At 43.2% G+C, this 21,213-nt stretch overlaps 1 protein-coding gene across 2 annotated transcripts; it reads right to left on the bottom strand.

Moving 5' to 3' along the window:
* Nucleotides 1-6,127: 6,127 nt before the first annotated feature.
* Nucleotides 6,128-13,423, bottom strand: LOC134436853 (lens fiber major intrinsic protein-like). 2 transcript variants are annotated; one of them, XM_063186194.1, is made up of 5 exons: nt 13,190-13,423; nt 11,738-11,818; nt 11,314-11,475; nt 7,207-7,284; nt 6,128-6,900 (listed from the first exon to the last, which is right to left on the bottom strand). In XM_063186194.1, the coding sequence occupies exons 2-5, from the start codon at nt 11,816-11,818 to the stop codon at nt 6,856-6,858; spliced, it is 366 nt and encodes a 121-aa protein (XP_063042264.1). In that variant the 5' UTR covers nt 13,190-13,423; the 3' UTR covers nt 6,128-6,855. The 2 variants fall into 2 exon arrangements, with proteins under 2 accessions (XP_063042264.1, XP_063042263.1); XM_063186193.1 differs by lacking the exon at nt 13,190-13,423 and having other exon boundaries at nt 11,738-11,923.
* Nucleotides 13,424-21,213: the final 7,790 nt, after the last annotated feature.

The following is a 21,213-nucleotide window of genomic DNA, read 5'->3' as shown; positions in this document are numbered from 1 at the left end:
AATTACATGAATCATCAGGTAAAATGTGTCAACATTCACAATGCAAAGAAGAGGCAAAAAAGAAGAATGTGGCAGCACAAGCTATCTCTTTCCATCATTTTCTATTGTTATTCCATCATTCTCTATCTATCCCTCTCCTCTCCACATTGTGTGTGACAACACATACACATTCACGTACCCCTTTCCTGACTGCTCTTGAACAACAGTTGAGAATATGATGTGACGTTGGATTGCTTAGCCTCAGCCTCAGCCTCTGAAGCACATAAAAGCATGAACGTTGCATTTACATGTGAAATCTTAGACCTTCCTCTTGCATTAGAATGTGTTCATTCAGCTTTAATTTTTAAAGTCTTAAATCTCATGAGCCTGGATGCTGTGTCCATGCAACTCCTGGTGCATAGGTCAATGTAGCGTACACGCAGGATCCAGCATCCAATGGGTTAAATGACACACTGAACCAACTTTTCACTTTTCTAAAATACTGTACATCGCAATCTCTTCAGGCTCAGCCAATGTATGTATCGCTTTATATGCCAAACTTACAAGCTGCACAGTGTGTGTGTGTGTGTGTGTGTGTGTGTGTGTGTGTGTGTGTGTGTGTGTGTGTGTGTTTGTGTGTGTGTGTGTGTGTGTGTGACACTGGCAAAATACTGTTCCATCTCTGCCATCATAGGCAGTTTGTCTGTTTGGAGACGGAGATGCCATATTTATCCATAGATATTGGACTGAATAACAACATGATCATATCTATGCAACTCTGTGATTTCTGATTTCCATCAGTATTTGGGTCTGTATAACTTTTAATGTGCTGCCATCCAAATAGAAGTACTAAACTCTGTGTGTGTGTGTGTGTGTGTGTATGTGTGTGTGTCAAACATTCCGTTGTCCGGTAATTACCAGTCATTGGCCGGAAAAAAAATTGAATGTCCGGGAAAACAAAATCTCACCGGTCCGTTTCAAATTTATAATAGCCCAATCCCGTCTATCTAAAATCTACATTCTCTTCTTGGGCGCACACAGCTACTTCCTCGAAATGTAGATCATGGCTTGCTAAGGGAACATGAGAAAAATGTGATTCCTGTCGACCAATCAGAATACATGTAGCCGTTGACGGTCCGATTCTTGACAGCTGACAGCTAGCGCTTCTCGGGAGAAGAATGATATACAAACAGTGGCCGTGTAACAATCCAATAATCTGATTTGGCTGATTAGCTTCACCGATTAGCAAGGCACTTCCTCGTCGCAATTCCGCCGCCACTTCGCTCAAAAGAGGGTGGACGCTATTGGTGGGTGCACGAGTTTAGTGGTTGGCACACATAGGTCTCTACAGGTGTGTGGTTGGGCACCTCCATGGATCCAATGCCCATCTTCCTATCTATCTGGTCAATCGTAAGTCAGTCATTAACGTGGCACGTAATTGGCTGAGTAAACTGGCGGTGGAAACCACTCCATCTTTGAAGCTGAAAAATGTGTTCAATTTTGGCTGAATTCACTAGCCTAGCATTTCCTATTGAAATGACTGGAGGCGCGACTTATTCATTCTCTCCAGTTCTTATACTACCACCAGGGCCAAGGAATTCTCTGTTGTGCTTACCTGAGTGTCTGACCAGTGTGAACCCCTGTGTTAGCACTGTGTGAAGTGTGTGTGGTTGTGGCATAATGTGCTAGCTGTGTGTGTGTGTGCTGTGCCGGACATGATGCGATTTTGCGAATACAACGCCGGTGAAAAAAAGTATGCACTCTGGGCACGACGCAATTTGCCATCTTGTGACATCAAAACGTTCGAAAAAAATCGCGCCAATGACTTCTGTGACAAATGGATAGCTGCAGGTCATCATCATCTCCAAAATGTTTTCCTTTCCGTAGTGCAAACTGATAGGCCTAGTATTGTAACAACTGTCTTTGTGTACTAAAGTGGTTGTAGGCCTGATTCACATTCGCTTATGAGCAAACAAGAATATAAAACATAACATTTGAAGTGTAGAAACAATTTGAAGTGCACACACTTTTTTTCTAGACACAACATTAATACCTGGCAACCTTGCATATCTTAAAGGCACTGTGTAGTATTTAAGTTTATTTACAGAATTCACCATGCTCCGTCACAAATGTTACCTTTCATGAATAGTTACCACCACCATCCAATTCTAAGTATTCATTATGACTGGGAAAATAGCAATTTTCATACATGATTTCCAGCATTTTGAATCTACAAAAATAGGATTTTTTAGCTGCAAAACTTGCTGTCCTTTGGTCATAATAGTAAATTTCACTTTATAACTTAGTAAGTATTCATGAAAAGATCATATTTGGCAACAGGCAGCACAGTTTCAGTGAGCAGCATAGATGCAATACCTACTCTGGCCACAATCCTACATACTGTAGTATAGACAGGGCGTTAAAGATGCACTGTGACTTAATGCATGTTTGTCATGTGTCTACAGCAGGGGTCCCCAAACTAAGGCCCAGGGGCCGGATGCGGCCCGCCAGGCCCCTTTGACCGGCCCTCCACCTCTCTGCATCTCACCATTTGAACTGGCCCAAAGAAGCAATCTTCACAGAAAAAAAGATAAAATAAATTTCATAAATATTTTTTTGTTTATCAACAGGCCTTCCTACAATTTAATTTTCACTAACTTAGTGTGAATCACCAGAAGTTTCTTGTCTTGATAGTTTCTCATCTCACTGTAATATAAACAGGCCTGCCATTTCTATTGTATCACTCCTAAACGGTCAATCACCATATTTTTCTAACCTTTCCTTGCTATTTTTATATGGTTATTGGAAATTAAAAGTTATACCTGTTATTTTTCAAATAAAAAAATTGAAGTACTCACTCACTTCTTTTGCAAATCACTTGTGATGAACTATTTTGTGCTAGAAATTATGAGTGAAAGGAGCGAAGCACTCTTCAGATTTTTCTCTGTCTATTCGTCTATGAACGTTTCGGGCAGAGACCTTCTTCAGCGTGTAATGGTGATTGCCTGTTATAGCCATAATTTCTTGCACGGCAATTGCCTAGTATAGTCCACTTGATTGATCCCGGCCCCTGATCACAGTCAGGAACGATAATGTGGCCCCCAGAGAAAAAAGTTTGGGGACCCCTGGTCTACAGGAACCACTGAAGGACTACATTTCCAAGGAGACTGCTTACGGATTCAGACTGAAGCTAGATTTATGCTTCGCTCGCATAGAATCTGCGTCCGTCCGTTTTCTGTCTATGCGAGTCCACGCCCCCCTCTCAGAGGCTCTGCGCCCGTCGTCTAGCGCCTCGAAAAAATTCTAACTATCCGTCGGACGGACGCGGAGTACGCAGACAAAAAGGCACTATGATTGGTCGTCTCGCTACTTCCTTGTTCTGTTCTTGTGGCAGCGCAATGCCAGTAGTTTGCGAGAGCAGAGCTGTATTCTGTTAAAAACTTTATTAATGCCTTGTGTGTAAATGTGTGTAAATACACGAAGCTAAGCTAAGTAACAAACAATGCATCAGTTGAACACTCGTGGCACAATGCCTGCGGTTTTACTACCGTTCCTCCACCGAATGTAAACACACATCGGCAGAATCAACTGTCTTTACATGCTTGCATTCTTTGCTCGTGAAAACAGACTGGGTATGTCAAATAATGATACCACTGCATTGCCTTTGCAATTTGTGTGAAAATACCTAGCTAACCGGGATAGAAAGCAACATTGCTTAATAATGACCGCAGTGCTTACAATGTAGTGAAAGTAGCCTAATCGCGCAATTTCAAATGTGGCTGGCAACGAGACCTCGGACCTCACAGAGCTCGCAGATGCATGAATACAAAATTGGTTCGTGGCCACTCCCACGCGACTTTTCACGCTCGCAGTTGCTGAAGTCTAATCTGACCTTTAGCTGCAGAACAAACATGAATATGCCAACTTGGTTGTTTATAAACAAAGAGGGACAAAAAAACTGAACTGTCTAGTTCTTTGTTTTAGGGGAAACAGGCCAAGGCGTTTTACGCCGCTACACTGGCTTAACCAACCACTAGGTTAATGTAATACAGGGTAAAATGCATTTGCTCAATGACTGGGACATGCCAATTAAACGAGAGAAGACAATGTACTGAAAAACTGATTTGAGACGGTAAGTGATCTAATATGCAGTGGATGCAATTGGCCACTAAGCGTCACTGCATATTCTTGGGTTTAGTTTTTTTAAAAAGGTAGTTACTTTATCTTTTTCATTACGTGAATATTGACCTACCAAGCTATTGTGTGTGTGTGTGTCACAGTTCTGCTATGCCAAGTTTTGATTCAATGCAACGCTTAGAACACTTAGAAGTTTTCTTTTTTTAAAGTTTGTTTTATCTTTTCCCTTCAAATGTATGCAATTTTTAAAAATGGAAATAAATACGCTATGCCAGCCTGTGGTGTATGGACTAGCTGAGAGATTCAGACTTCAGCCCAGTCGTCTCTGGGAGAAAAAAAAATCTTATCTACGTTTCTGTACCACAAAAAAAACATGAACCATCACACAAAGCCAAAGTCAATTTAATATAATAGCAAATAATACAGATGGAATGTAATACAAATAATAATACAACTCATAAAAATAACATGTATTCTTTGGCATTTGATAATGATATCAAATAAAAAGCTGCTGTGAAAATTCAGTCTCTCTCCCTCTCATACACACGCACGCGCATGCAAAGACAAACACACGTGATGTATGCACTCTCACACAAACCACTTACAGACCCACACCCTCTCACACACGCTGAACACTGCCACTGCTGGCGATGGAGCCCATGATCCAGACAACGCACCATCCCAGACCACAACCGGGTGCAGTGCCCCCAACTGAGCCTGGGTGAGCAATGCACTGAATGCCTTCCTCTGCATTCTAGCGACACTGCCTCATGGCTGCGCAGTAAGGCATTCCACTGACCCTGTTGGCAAGCCGAAGGAACTGCGGACCCAACTGCCCCTCGGAACCCCTAGCCAGGACATCAGGACTGGCCCCCCGGGTGACTACATCCGCCATGCCCACAGTACCCAGACTTCACCACCAATCTCAGACGTCAGCGGAGATCAATTTCTCCAAGAAGAAAGAAATGTGCCTTGACCAGAACTTGCTGGGAGACAAGAGTGAAAGAACAAACACCAGAAGAGAGCTGTTAAGCCAAAGCTTCTACTCTATCCTACCCTACACTACGCTACTCTACCTGCAGTGGAGCTGTAGCCATGGTGTCTCTGTGAGGCTGGTTGAGGTCAAGGCCAAGCTGAACCCTCTTGACCACAACGGTGACTGTCAAGGTGAAGATGTGCATAGCAGTGTTTGTGAGGATGGTTGAAGCCAAGGCCAAGCTGAACTCTTGACCACAACAATGACCGTGTCGTCGTCATCAAGATCAAGATGTGCATACAGTAGCAGTGTCTGCAGCACGGATGAAGAACTACTTCCACAAGCACTGCCGAATGGAGGTCAAGAAGTGGCATCCAGACCATCTCTGTTGCAATACAGCGTGAAAGTGATGGATGCCAAACCTTCCACGCAAACGGAAGTTGGCAATATCCAGAGCAGCACTGACTGAGATTGGTGATGGATTCCAGGTGCTGTGAATATAGCAAAGAACATCAGGCCAGTCCTGAAGACCTAACTGAAGTTCCAAGTGGCAGTGCGGCACAGAGTTCCTTCAGTGGCCAAGGAAGTCAGTAAAATACATTGCTAAACAAGCAAGAGACAATGTCACTAGAATGCAGAAGAAAACATTCAATGCCGTACTCACCCCAAAGTCAGCTGAGGGCACAACACCCAATTGCAGTTCAGAACAATGCACAGCCCAAGTCTAGAACACCACCACCAATAGTAGCAGTCCACACACTCGAGTTACACACACACACACACACGCACATTCTACATACACACACGTTCTACACACGCGCACACACACACACACACCCATTCTATACACACACCCATTCTATACACACACACACATTCTATATACACACACACGCGCACATTCTACACACACGCGCACATTCACACACACACACACACACACGTTCTACACACACACACACGTTCTACACACACGTTCTACACACACACACACACATTCTACACACACACACACACATTCTACACACACACGCACATTCTACACACACACACACATTACGCACACACGCGCACATTCTACACACACGGTCTACTGTACACAGGCACATTACACACACGCGCACATTCTACGCGCACGCACACACACACACACACTTTGCACTGGCCCACACTCTCCCTCAAACACTCACACATGCATGCTTTGTAATGATATAAACCAAAAATAAAAAGCTGCAGTGAATTTTCAGTCATTCAGTCCCTCACACACAAATCAAACATCCACATCTTGTATTGTAGATAACAATAGAAATGAAAAACAAAACTTTGAGATCATACTGGTAATGAAATGTAATGGTAAAAAAGTATGTCCAAGTTGACTGTTATAGCTCACCCGTCATGAGTGTAGATTGTAGAGTGTAGATGAGAGAACATTCAGACTAAGGCATACATACACACACTGTCATAGACAGTGAGACAGAGGAGAGCTGTATTGCTGGGAGGAGGAGAGCTGTATTGCTGGGAGGAGGACAGCTGGATTGTTGGGAGGAGAAGAGCTGGGTTGCTTGGAGGAGAAGAGTTGGGTTGCTGGAAGGAGGGGGCTACTATAACAATTCTGGCTGGCCACTGCATCCCCTGGCTTGGTGGCAGGGTTACGGTATAGGGCCTGGGTCTTGAGCTTGATGGGCTCCTGCTCCAGAGGCCGGCTGCCTTTCAGGGTGGCTACCCTCTCGGCCAGGCCACAAAGGCTGGGGAAGAGCATGAAGTCATACATGACAGCGCCCATAGCACATGGGACCCACCCAGTACACCTGCAGGAGGAGGGAAGAACAGAAACCATATTATAGTTACATGCAAGCTGCAGAGACATTGGAGCAAGAGAGAACAATCTTAAGACATGCAGTGCATGCCACCTTCTGCAACACACCAATACAAAATGTAATAATTTTGTATTGGTACAGTAATTTAATTCTACACTAACAGTGCAGACCACATTGAAAACTTCTTGACACACAGTGGAGACCACATAATTCTATATCTGACCTGAAAGTAGTTTACAAACATTGGGAGGGTATACACATGGTTTAAATGCATAATTTGTATATATTTTTTCTTACCCAGTGGTTTATGTTCCTCTTGAACACAGCAGGGGTGAAGGATCTGGCAGGGTTCATTTCAGCTCCAGTGTGGAACATCTGAAAAAAGAAAAGCAAAGTGTTCATAGTTGAGTATTAGCTTTAATGTAAAAAAGTAAAGAAGCAATACATTGTTGCAGCCTGGATGTAGAGAAATAAGCATGTGTGTGGCCCCAAATAGAACAGTTCAAGGGTGAGAGCAGGTGCGCACATTGAAAAAGTATTTGATTCCTTGCTGAATTTGTTGGTTTGTCAACTGATAAAAACATAATCAATCTATAACTTTAATGGTAGGCGCATTCTAACACAGACAGAATATCAAAAAGAAAATCCGGAAAACTACATTAACGAATATCATATTAATTGCATTTGTCTTCTTTGGCTAGAGGGGTCAAGTACTTATTTTACCTCAATGAAATACAAAGTACTAATTGGAAAAGCCCTAGTTCTCTAGGACAGAGGTCAGACGTTTTGTTTAGTGGATGACAATGTTTGTGCACATAAAGGAATTTTGTCTTTTCTTTGCAGATCATCTCTAAATCATTAGTGGCTGTGGCTGATTTAGTGGCTGTGGCTTGCCAAATGGGTGCTTCAGTTCCCTCCATACGATTACTATAGGGTACATGTCTGGAGACGGTCTAGGCACAGTGGGTTTACATAGTGTCTTAACTCGCCATCCAACCCGTGCCTGCAGTTCACCTAGGGAGCGCTGTCGAGACAGCGTAGCCTATAAGGCTGACGCTAATAACTGACAATTGTGCTCGCCGTCGGCTGAAACCTGACAATATTACTGTGGGTTCTGAGAAGCCAATGTGGATTTAAATGAAAAGTACAATAACCTGGGAGTCATGTCCTTCTTAAAGCTTTGGCATTTAGGAGTCAGTTTGAACTAGCATCTTGCAAACGAAATTGCTTTACAGCAGTCGTGATCACAGCAATGCAGCCGGTCGACCAATCCAAACGCAGTGTGTGAAGCCACTGCGCTCCTCCACGCTCCTTGGTTGGCGCCACTTAGTGGACAGTACTACCCGAAAAAAGTCTAGATTTTTGTCTCTCGTAATACCAGAGAAATTAGAACACAGGGAGAAGGCTCAGGGTGCATCCCAATATGTGACCTTGCCTCCTCCACTTGTGCTTGTCTCCTCGTCCCGCCTCCTGGCCCCTCCTCCGTGGAGAAAACGATAAAGTTTCCCAGCTGTCAGCCTCGCCACAACAACTTTTGAGGGACTGTTTTTCATTCACCATCCCAATTGCAAATGAGAAAAAGACTTTACAATTGAGCTTTTGCAAGATATTGAAATATACTGCTGTTGTCAGTGATGTCATCATGACGAGAAGCAAGTGGAGGAGGCAAGTGGAGGAGGCAAGGTCGCATATTAAAACACACTCTCAGTCTCATTGGTTCCCATTGTAGCCAGTTAGCTTTGCATGCATACTGCAGTAGCGAGCGTAGGCCAGTCCTTAATGTGGGAAAATGTATGGAATGGAAAGGGGAACCCATGCTAAATACATTACTACGGCCATTTCCTGTCACAAATATTATCAACAAAACATTCCTGGTAAGCACTATGACTGTTGTTTAACAATAGGCTGTATTGACAAATCGTTCAGGTGTGTAGTTTTACAGCTGGTTAGAAGATTTCAACCTGTACTCGCTAGCATCGTGCTAATGTTTATGGGTTTGGCCCCATAAAAATTGAGCTTTGTGACCCAGTATATAATAATCTAGTGGCGCAAAATAATCGAAACGCTACTCAAATGGGGTCTTATTATTTCTAGCTTCGAACTTAATATTCATATTTCAGGACAAAAAAATATAAAAAATCACAAAAATTATAATGGTAAAAAACTCCATTGACACCCATTCATTTTGCACTGTCCCGTGGTTAGGGTTAGCCAATTGTGGCTAATAGGAAGTTCCGTGAGTGAACAGCCCCTGGTAATACCCATAGACCCTCTCTGGTCTAGGCCACTTCATGACCTTAATGTGCTTCCCATGGGGCACCTAAGTCACGCCCTTCTACTTCCGATCAATGGGGCTGGAGCTCGCAAAATTTTGAATGCGAGTTAATGGAGCGAGTCAAGCTAAATCCTCATCCCGTTTGACATGTGCTCCGGATTTCACATATGATGACAGTGAATTTGAAAGGTTTGGATTTGCGTCATAAGACCACTCATTTTCGGCACGCAAGAAACGTTATTTTAGCTTTTGTGCATATCTGACGTGAACCGAGGCACAGCCAACCCTACCGCTGCACCGTGGCTTAAGTGGCTGCACGTCGGACATGCGACGTCTCTTGTGTAGTCCAAATAATTACATATTTTTGCACACTCACAACTCAGAAATCGCTTGGCAAGTGAAATCAACAAGCACACCATTGGTTGTTAATAATTCTGAGGCACAGCATATGTGTGATCGACGGGGAAATGCGAGGTGGGTCGGAAAATAGCTTTGATCAGTCCATTACAGCCCAGTCAAAAGTTTTTCCGTTGCCAGCCCCAGAAGCCGCCCGGAAGGGGTGGAGACTTAGGTGCCCCATAGGGGAAGAACATTAGACTAGAGGTGACCCCACCCCTTTTTTCATGACAATCCTGGCAGCCATTATTGGAGGTAGACCTGAGAAATGTAAATAAATGGAAAAAGTGTTTCATCTGTGTCAAAAAAAAGCTTTAAGATGTCCTTTCATCGTTATTGCATTAATACTGCCGTGTCCCCCATTGTTACTGAATGCGTTACGCGTTGGTCTTGTTTTAAAAAAAAAACGTTCTGATTGCTTTGTTTCAAGCAGTTTTTGCAAGCCATCAAGGTGCCTTGTGGACAAACGAGAGGGTTTTCCGGGTTTCTCTTGGATATCCGTCTCTGATTGGCTCCCTCCCCCTGCTCTGCAGAGACATTCTAAAGGTTATAGACTCGCCACTTCCCTGGGTGGTACTGCACTATAGGGGCGCCAACGGAGGCGTGCAGGCTCCATTCAGGGCTGTGCTCTCTCGACAGCGACCCCTAGGCAAACTGCAGGCATGGATCGACTAGAGTGGGGAGGCTGTATGTAAACTGGCTGTGTGCTCTGTGTGTATCTGAGAGTAGCAACCAGCTGATAGCTAAGCTCGGTTGCGGGCCACCAGGCGTTGCTTGTTTTGAAAACAAGCAGAAAAAAATACTCAACATGGGTTGAAATAAACCCATGTGGGCAACGCCTTCTTTCGATGTGATGCAACACAGACAGGCTTTCGTGATTCGCTCGTAGCTCTGCATTGTTTATGTCAATTGGGAAACACAGCCAGGCGAGGTGACGCACCACTATGAAACCTTGCATGAGAGTTTAACTTGAGGTGACCGTCCGATTTTCAAAAGGAGCGAGTAAAACGTTTTTGTTTTTTTTTATCGGAAGTTGGCCTTTAATAATGTGAAAATTCCCATCAACACACTATACAAGGATAATAATAATAATAATAATAATAATAATAATAATAATAATAATAATTATTATTATTATTATTACATTGCACTTAGCTGACGCTTTCATTTATTCAAAGCGACTTACAACTATTATTTTTCAGGGTATTGGTTACAGTCCCTGGAGCAATGTGGGGTTAGGTGCCTTGCTCAAGGGCACTTCAGCCATGGATGGAGATGTAGGGAGAGGTCAGGGGGATTCGAACCTGCAACCCTCAGATTGAAAGACCAAGGCTGAATCTCAAATGGTGCACTTGTGCACTTTAGTGTTCATGTTTCAGTGCTTATGCTGTATTTGTTATGCACTGAAACATAGTGCCCGAAGTGCACAAGTGCGCCATTTGAGATCCAGCCCAACTCTCTAACCACTAGGCCACGGCTGCCCCATGGTTTAAGTGTTTTGTTAAATATCTACACAATTAATATTAAGTGATCTTAAATCATATTAGTCGATAAAGTACATTTTAAGTAGATATTTAGCCTGACATTTCAAATCTGGTCCTTGATTAATGTGTCACTTCATATTCACACAGTTTTACTCCAGTTTTGGACAGAGGTGGCAGTGCTCTCTATTGATTTGCATTGACTGAAGGTACACTAGTTTGGAGCCTGATATGGTGCTGGTGACCATTTACCATCTTGAGCTTGATGGGCTCCCCAAAGGTGTCCTGCTCCAGAGGCCGGCTGCCTTTCAAGGTGGCTACCCTGTCGGCCAGGCCACAAAGGCTGGGGAAGAGCATGAAGTCATACATGACGGCGCCCATAGAACCACAGATCATGGGACCCACCCAGTACACCTGAAGGAGGAGGGAAGAACAGAAACCATATTATAGTTACATGTAAGCAGCAGAGACAGAACTAACAGAGTAATCTTAAGACACACTGTGTATTGATGTTTTGTAGAGTGCACCATGCACTATGTAATAACTATTTTAATTGAATACTTCTTGACACACTAACAGTGCAGACCACGTACATCTATATATGACCTGGAAGTAGTTTACATATAATACAATACGTACAGTAGTTTATATACAAAATGTATATATTTTTTCTTACCCAGTGGTTCATGAAGTTCCTCTTGAACATAGCAGGGGTGAAGGATCTGGCAGGGTTCATTTCAGCTCCAGTGTGGAACATCTGAAACAAATAGTGTTCATAGTTGAGCATTAGCTTTAATGTAAAAAGTAAGGAAGCAAGATATTGTTGCAGCCTGGATGTAGAATAAGATTAGAAACAAGCACAGGTGTGGCCCATCTTTAATTCAGTTGACAAGTTGATTGGAAGTGTCTACCTAGTCTGTGGGACCAGATCTTAAAGGGTATGCCACTATTTTGGGGCTTAATACAGTTGAAATCATTGGCTGGGGTTTATAAAGGTGGTAAAGCGTCTTATTCCCTCTTTTAACTTGTCTTAAAGCAAGACAACGCTTAACATGAAAAATATGTCGCTAAGCTAGTGAAAGTCACTGGATCCGTGTAGCATTGTAGCATGCTACACGGATCCATTGACTTTCACTAGCTTAGCGACATGCTCCCTCTAAACTTGTCTTAAAGCAAGACAACGGCTTACATGAAAAATAAGACACTTTACCACCTTTATAAACCCTGGCCAACGATTTTAACTGTATTAAAGGACCAGTTCAGTCAATTTCAATATGCTGTTGTATTGCTCACGCTACCCTTGACTCGTCAGTACCTGGTGATGCCACATTTTTCAGCTCAGCCCTTTCCGAGATATGAGCAATTCTAATGGGGGCAGCGTTTGTTTACATTTTTAAAAAATGAAACATAGGCCAACTCCAAATATTTTCCCAAAAGGTACTACTGTTTGCTAGTTGTCTGCTGATGTTTTATAACCTTTTGGATGTTTTTTGGAATAAATAAAAATGTTTTTTTGAAATGTAAACAAAGAGCTGCCCCCATTACAATGACCAGGATCTCGGAAACGGCTGAAGAAGAAGAAAAAAAAAATCTCAGGCACTGACAAGTCCAGGGTAGTGTGAGCATTACAACTGCATGTTGAAATTGACCAAACTGTCCCTTTAAGCCCCAAAATAGTGGCATACCCCTTTAAGAGTTGACAGGGGAAAGAAATAAATTAATATATAATCTTAGAAGTTATTTTCTGCATTTTCTTTTTGATATTCTGTCTCTGCATGTTAGAATACACCTACCATTAAAATTATGGGTCTTTATTAGTACGGCAAACCAACAACAAAATCAGCAAGAGATGAAATGCTCATTATTCTTACTGTACCTGGTGACTCAGTCCAACGTCCCTAATATTGAGTCCTGTGAGATCAGTTGGTGGCTAACTGGTCTCATAGGACTCAATGTTAACTGCTAGCTTGGAGGTAAAATTTGCATTGCCATACTCAGAGAACGATTGAAAGTACAGGAGAAAGGTAAAAATCAATCATTTAACTCAAGAAGAAGTGTAAAATAAGCTTATTTCCAAAAATGGGACAGTATCACTTTAACATAATTGTTACATTGTCTTTTTACTCACAATACGTAGCAATAAACGCTGTTAATCAAAGCAAGCCTGTGTCCAGACATGGACCACCGCGACACCTCCCACTCGGTCTTGCCATGGCGTGACATGGGAAGATCGCACCCATCAGGCCAGCTGGTTGCAGCCAACTTGTTCCTCTACTGGTAGGAGGTCGCTGAGCCATCGTACATCCAGATACAATGTGGTACCTTGTGGGTCCCCAGGACTTTAGGTTGGCTTTGGAATCTTCACCTGAGCACATAAACTTGGGGGGGAATTTCATATGGACATCCCAGACAATGCCTTTGGAGTGGTCACATTGACCACTCTTCCGAGATTGAATTGCTCCTTCAATGCATTTTGGTCGCAGAACCACACTATATCTGCAACAGCAACATTTCTTCTTGAAGTGTGCCGCCCTTCATATGTTATTTCTGAGCGCTGCCCACCCTACACTGGGCTGTCTTGATTGTGTTAGTTGGCTTGTTCATAGGGCTCTTTTTCGCCCCTTGAATGCACACATGTCCCTCTGTGGTGATGGTTAGAATTAGTTTGTCAGTGTGAGCAAAGTACACATGCATACTGTACACATACACACACATCAAACTATGTGTATGATGGTGGTGGGGGGCTTGAGTAGGGCAGATATTAGTCTTTGATAGTTGGGGTTGATGGTGACGGGGTGTGGGGAAGTTTGTAGGAGGAGAGCTGAATTGCTGTGAGGAGAAGATCTGGATTGTTGGAAGCAGGGGGCTACTATAATAAGTCTGATTGGCCACTACTTCTCCTGACTTGGTGGCAGGGTTATGGTATAGGGATTGGGTCTTGAGCTTGATGAGCTCCCAACAAGACTTCTGCTCTGGAGGCCGGCGGCCTTTCAGAGTGGCTACCCTCTCGGCCAGGCTGTGCATGCGGGGGAAGAGCATGAAGTCGTACATAACGGCGCCCATAGCACCACAGATCATGGGACCCACCCAGAACGCCTGCATGAGGAGGGAAGAACAGAAACCATATTATACTGTAGTTACATGTGAGATGCAGAGACATCGGAGCAAGACAGAACAATCTTAAAGGGGCACAATGTAGCACTACATAGTTAAACAGCATTTTTTTACTACTGCATGGTGCCAGTGTCATGCCTGTCTCAAAATCTACACAAACTAAGTTCACTGTGAGACTGTTTTTCATCACAGAATGCTGTAAGAATTGTGTTCACAGGTGGAAGATAGACACAGAGGCAGAGATTTGTTCATGTTCAGAGTTTACTGAGGATAAGTAAGTGTCTGTAAGGTAGTTTTATTGTCTTGTCTTGTCAGTTTTGATTGGCTGTCCTGATCGGGTGATCCTGACAGAGGCTACAGAACAAAAGAGGAATGTTCTTGGGTCTCCCGATAAGGGCACACAAGCTAATGGTCTTGCTAGTATATATTCTATATTCCTACAATGCCAGCAGTTGATACAAATGTGAATATATATCTGGCAGTATGTAAAGTAATTTTTCCTTATGAGCAGTACGACAACCGTTTGGGTCGCTCAGTCAAAAGTTACATTCGTAGTTCTCTGACAGCGGACCGTGAAAGTGGTCGCGAGAATCATCGTTCACTTACGATTAATTCAAATAAGCATCGGCTGACACGGGACAGTGATTCATTTAACTTTTAATCCTACATATTGGCCTTTTAAGACATGCAGTGCATTGCACATTCAGCCAAAATCAATAGTTAACTTGTATGAATACTTCTTGACACACTAACAGTGCAGACCACATAAGTATATCTTATATCTGACCTGAAAGTAGTTTACAAACAATGGAAAGGTAAACACACATTTTTTTTCCTTACCCAGTGGTTAATGAAATTCCTCTTGAACACGGCAGGAGTGAAGGATCTGGCGTGGTTCATTTCACCTCCAGTGTAGAACATCTGAAACAAACAATGTTCATAGTTGAGTTTTAGATTTAATGTAAAGAAATAAGGGAGCAATAAATTGTAGCGGCCTGGATGTGGTGTTCTATTTGGATGTGGCCTGTTTTATTTGGGGCCACACACATGCTTATTTCTCAATGGTGAGAGCAGGTTCGCACATTGAAAAAGTATTTGATAGGTGCATTCTATCAGTTGACAGACAAATTCAGCTAACATTAAAGTTATAAACTCATTATGTCTAAGGGCGCGATCACACAGAACGCGGATTTTACAGTAGGAGGCGGATGTATTCTATTGTTTGTCAATGAAAATGAGCGGATTACGCGTCTGATATCAGCGCAAGGCGGGTTGCGGATTCTCCGCCTCTCCGCGCCGGGCGGATCGAGTTGAAAAAAGTTCAACTCAAGGCGGAAAACCCGCGGCGGATTTCCAGATGTTCGATAGGAGACCGTTATCAACATTCATATCAGATTCCCTATCCAACGTTAGGAGAGCAAGGAAAGAGCTCGTCTTCTATTCATTTTACATAGATGAATGGACAAAGCATTTTGTGTACGTTTTCACATCATTTAATGACACAACACCATCGATTAGGCTACGTTGCGAGTGACAGTTGTCGTTACGTTGCCTAGTCACCGCATTCGAATAGGCAGTGGATCCGCGCTTGGTGTGGTCACTTCTGATTAATCAGCTGGATGCGCATCGCGGATTGTAGGCAGAAACCCGCGTCCGGTGTGATCGCGCCCTAACACAGAGACAAAATATCAGAGAGAGAGAGCGAGAGAGAGAGCTACCGAGCGAGCGCAAGCAAGAGAAAGAGAGAGAGAGAGAGAGAGAGAGAGAGAGAGAGAGAGAGAGAGAGCGAGAGAGAGCGAGAGAGAGCGAGAGAGAGAGAGAGAGATTCATCTGAATACAATGTGATACTGGAAGTATTTAAGGGAATTCTCTTAGGTTAGAAAGATTAACGTTAACATAAATGTTACATAGGCTTTTTACTCACACAACGCAGCGAGGATCGATGGAGGCTGGCTGGCTCTTGCTTCCCCTGGCTGGGCAGCAGGCTTATAGGGCCTGGGTATTGAGCTTGAAGAGGCTCCCTGCAGGTGTGCTGCTAGTTCATCTCCAGGGGCCGGCTGCCTTCCAGGGTGCAGAGGGAGAGTCTTACATAATGGCGCCCACAGCGCCACAGATCATGAAACCTGCCTAGTACACCTGCACGAGCCATTTTATAGTTACATATAAGCTTCAGAGACGTTGGAGCAAGACAGAACACTCTTGAGACATGCAGTGCATGGCACATTCTGCAAAACACCAATAAATAATGTAATGACTGATTTAACTGAATACTTCTTGACACACTAACAGTCCCTAACACTGCACAATTTTAATGCATAAATAGATATTTTTTCTAACCCAGTGGTTCACGAAGTTCCTCTTGAACATAACAGGGGTGAAGGATCTGGCGTGGTTCATTTCAGTTCCAGTGAAGAACATCTGAAAGAAACAAATAGAGTTCAGAGTTGAATATAAGCTTGGATGTAAAAAAAGACATTTCAGAGAGCAGGTTTCCACACTGAAAAGGTTTAATGTCAAGCACACGTTTTTTTTTCTCCTGAAAGCAGAGTAGAGCAGGCCTTTCAGGGTTCTGCCTTCATCAGTTCACAGGTGAGCACACACAGCACCGATGAAGGCAAAAGCCTGAAACGTGTACTCTACTCTGCTCCAGAGTTATGGACTCGAGTCATGTGACTGGGACTCAAGTCCAACTCGAGTCGTTAATATGATAACTTGAGAAAATGTCAAAAGGCTTGTGACTTGACTTGGGCTTGATCAATAGTCTCTACTTGGACTTGGGCCTCATGACATCGCACAAAGACTTGCCCCTTCCCATGATGCTTCCTGTGAGAAATATTTTATCTATCCAGTTCAACAAAATCGGAGCATTTTCTACAGTTGATTTCATAGCGCAGACAGAGCAAGCTGCCAGCAGCAGCTTCATTTGCAACGTTCTGTCTTTGAATGCCCACAGCACTTCAACTGTGCTAACATGTGAACGCCGTACTGAAGAGTTTGGCTACATTCAGCACTGTTGCCAACAAATGCAGCAGTTTGGGCATTATTTCAGTAGATAGACCAAAACAATTGTATGGCACAGATCTTTGAATAATTGTATGGTTGTCATTTTCAATGGGGTTTTATTTCTGGAGAGTTAAAATGTCCCTACCAAAGTCATGCCATCAGCAAGGTTTGAAATACTTATTCTCACTGTACAGGTACCTGGTGGGCCCTGGTGACTCAGTCCAACATTGTCCCCCTATTTTGACACACTTCTTTATAAACTATGAGAAAAGAAGAAGCAATGTCAGTGTGTGTGTGTGTGTGTGTGCAACTGAGTGATACTCACTCCCATGAGGTGTGCCATGGTGATAAAGAAGCCGATGCGGAGCATGCGTCGGTTCCTCCTCTCATCCACCACAAAGAAGATGCATATGCCCATGCCAAACTGGAGCTATACACGGAGGGAGGGAGGAGGGTGGCTACCCTCTCTGCCAGGCCACACATGCAGGGGAAGAGCATGAAGTCATATATGATGGTACCCATAGCACCACAGATCATGGGACCCACCCACTACACCTGCATGAGGAGGGAAGAACAGAAACCATATTCTGGTTACATTCGAGCTGCAGAGACATTGGAGCAAGACAGAACAGCCTTAAGACATGCAGTAGCCTACATGGCACATTCTGCAAAACATCAATACTGTATCATACTGTAAAACTAATTTAATTGGAATTCTTCTTGACACACCAACAGTGGTTTATGAAGTTCCTCTTGAACACAGCGGGGGTGAAGGATCTGGCGGGGTTCAATTCAGCTCCAGTGTGGAGCATCTGAAACATAGTGTTCATAGTTGAGTATTAGCTTTAATGTGAAAAAATAGGGAAGCAAGATATTGTTGCGGCTTGGATGTAAAGAAATAAGCACGTGTGTGGACCCAAATAGAACAGTTCAAGGGTGAGAGCAGGTTAGCACACTGAAAAAGTATTTCAAGCCTTGCTGAATTTGTTGGTTTGTACACTGCTAAAGACATGATCAGTCTATAACTTTAAAATGGTAGGTGCATTCTAAAACAGACAGAATTTCAAAAAAGAAAATCTGGAAAATAACATTAAATACTATCAATAACATACAAGACTATAATATTAATTACATTTGTCTTCTTTGGCTAGAGGGGTCAAATCCAGGAGCCGGCTGCCTTTCAGGGTGCGGGGGAAGAGCATGAAGTCGTACATGATGGGGCCCACAGCACCACAGATCATGAAACCTGCCTAGTACACCTGCACAAGGAGGGAAGAACAGAAACCATATTGTAGTTACATGTAAGAGGCAGAGACATTGGAGCAAGACAGAACAATCTTAAGACATGCAGTGCATGGCACATTCTGCAAAATACCAATAGTAATGAGTGATTTAACTGAATACTTCTTGACACACTAGCAGTCCCTAACACTGCACAATTTTAATGCATAAATTGTAGATATTTTTCTAACCCAGTGGTTCATGAAGTTCCTCTTGAACATAACAGGGGTGAAGGATCTGGTGGGGTTCATTTCAGATACAGAGTAGAACATCTGAAAGAAACAGAGTTCAGAGTTGAATATTAGCTTGAATGTAAAAAAAGCTTTAAAGGACCACTCTAATAGAAAACCATTCTTACATGTTATGTGCACCATTATTCAAAATGCATAAACCTGAATCATTAATTAAGTAAAAAATCATTTGGGTTTATAATTTTATAGTTTTTAGTTAATTTACAAAATAAGCATTTCTGATTGGATGTGACGTCACATGATGAATTTCATGACTCTGGAAATATCGATTTTTCGAGAATTTAATAAAGATTTTTTTTTAATGCTTCAACGCTGTTTTATATGGCATTGTAGGCCTACTGTGGGTACCGGTAATTGTTGTGCCTACATGTAGGCAAACCACTAGGTGGCACCGTTACCTCATTTCAGAGCCGTGGGGAGTGTTGCAGACACTCAAGACGATGCAGGTAGAGCTACAGCTGAGAGCTAGCAAGACAAAGTGAGAGATGAGTTGTAGACATGACGCTGTCCTGACTGACTACAAAGTGTGAAAATGTACTTCCGAGTCCACGTTGTTTCTACATTACAACTTAGTTCTTACAGATTTCATCATTTTTCAAACACAGTATGTTGATGTAATTTGTGAACACCGCGATTGTTGTCCTGGCCATTGCAAAAACATACAATAGCAGCAGTGGTGCTGGCCTGGATGTCAGTCAACACATAGGTGAGTAGGACTAGCTAGCCTGCTGGCTTCGTCGACCTACTGTGCTTTCAGGGTTGGGTGGGTGGAATAGCTGTAAATATGATACGGTATGTAACAGATGAAACACTTTCCGTAACTTTGGCTCCCTTCATTGACTGTTCAGCTACCATAGACTACCGGTGTGAACATAGATTGTGTGTCAGATATATGTTCTCTGTGTGACATGTTCTACTCTTTTGGTGCTACTGGCTATTCTAGACTGTTTAGAAACCCCATGTTGCTACGTGTCTTTTGAGGTCGAGCTTACAATGTAACGGTGTTCGATATAGAGCTATTTGTTTCACTTTATGTCTGTGGACGGTGTCCTATATTTTATACAGTGGTGTTGTGCTTGGTAGTGTGGAGACGTGGGGAAAGCTAATAAGCTAGCCCTGTAGTTGCGGAACTCGTGCTGTTAGACTTTTTGCAAAGAAATGTTTTCAATTTCAATTAAATAAACTGTTCGCCGTCTTGGATAATGAACACGATGCACTCTAAAACACAAAGAGATCGCATATTTGCACTATAACATCACTATCGTATCCGCACTCAAATTTCACAGCTCCCACAGTGTGCACAGATCCAGTTAGCTAAGGCGCTGCTAATAATGACCCGGTGTGCGTTCCATTCCCCACACTGTGCACTGTGTACTGAGGTGCAGTGCACTTCTCACCCTCAACTTAACGGCAAATAAGTGCATATATTTTGGCTGACAAGTGCGTGGATTGAGACGAGATTTTTCATCTTCTGACATCAATTCCGGCTCGTGTTTGTTTTTGGGGGGCAGGACTAAGAGTGTTGAAAAACGGTTATAACAACGTTTACAAACAGTCCTCACTACTGAACAAAACAACTTCTGTACATTAGAGTTCTGTTTCTGGACACATGAAAACACGTTTGAAACCATGTAAACTTATAGTTTTCTATTAGAGTGGTCCTTTAAGAGGGCAGGTTTCCACACTGAAGAAGACCGTAATGTCAAGCACAAGGAGGTTTTTTTTCTGAAAGCAGAGTAGAGCTAGCCTGGTTCACACCAGACGTTGTGTGTGTAGCATTGGCGCCCCCTGGCGGCGCAGAGCTATACACACTACTGTCTGGTACACAGCCATAGAGCACGCTCCGTCTCCAACCAGAAAATAGGCTGAGAATGTATTGCTTCGGCACGGCCTCCTCACCAACAAATTCCTTCAAAAACCTTCCTGTTAATCTTTAAAGAGTCAATATAGTCTCTAATCTGTCTTGTGACTCCTCAATGTGAGTTACCTTGATTTTGAAGCAATAAATTCTCAGCCTATTTTCTGGTTGGAGACGGAGCGTGCTCTATGGCTGTGTACCAGACGGTAGTGTGTGTAGCTCTGCTCCGCCAGGGGGCGCCGAAGCTACACATACACCGTCTGGTGTGAACCAGGCTAGAGTAGAGCAGGCGTTTCAGGGTTCTGCCTTCATCAGTGCACAGGTGAGCACACACAGCACCGATGAAGGCAAAAGCCTGAAACGTGTGCTCTACTCTGCTCCAGAGTTATGGACTCGAGTCATGTGACTGGGACTCAAGTCCAACTCGAGTCGTTAATATGATAACTTGAAAAAATGTAAAAAGACTTGTGACATGACTCGACTTGGACTTGGGCCTCATGACATTGCACAAAGACTTGCCCCTTCCCATGATGCTTCCTGTGAGAAATATTTAATCTATCCAGTTCAACAAAATCGGAGCAATTTCTACAGTTGATTTCATAGCGCAGACAGTGCAAGCTGCCAGAAGCAACTACATTCCAACGT

The sequence above is a fragment of the Engraulis encrasicolus genome, chromosome 20 (genome assembly GCF_034702125.1).
Source record: "Engraulis encrasicolus isolate BLACKSEA-1 chromosome 20, IST_EnEncr_1.0, whole genome shotgun sequence".
NCBI lineage: Eukaryota > Metazoa > Chordata > Actinopteri > Clupeiformes > Engraulidae > Engraulis > Engraulis encrasicolus.
This window is presented reverse-complemented; position numbering and strand designations above follow the sequence as displayed.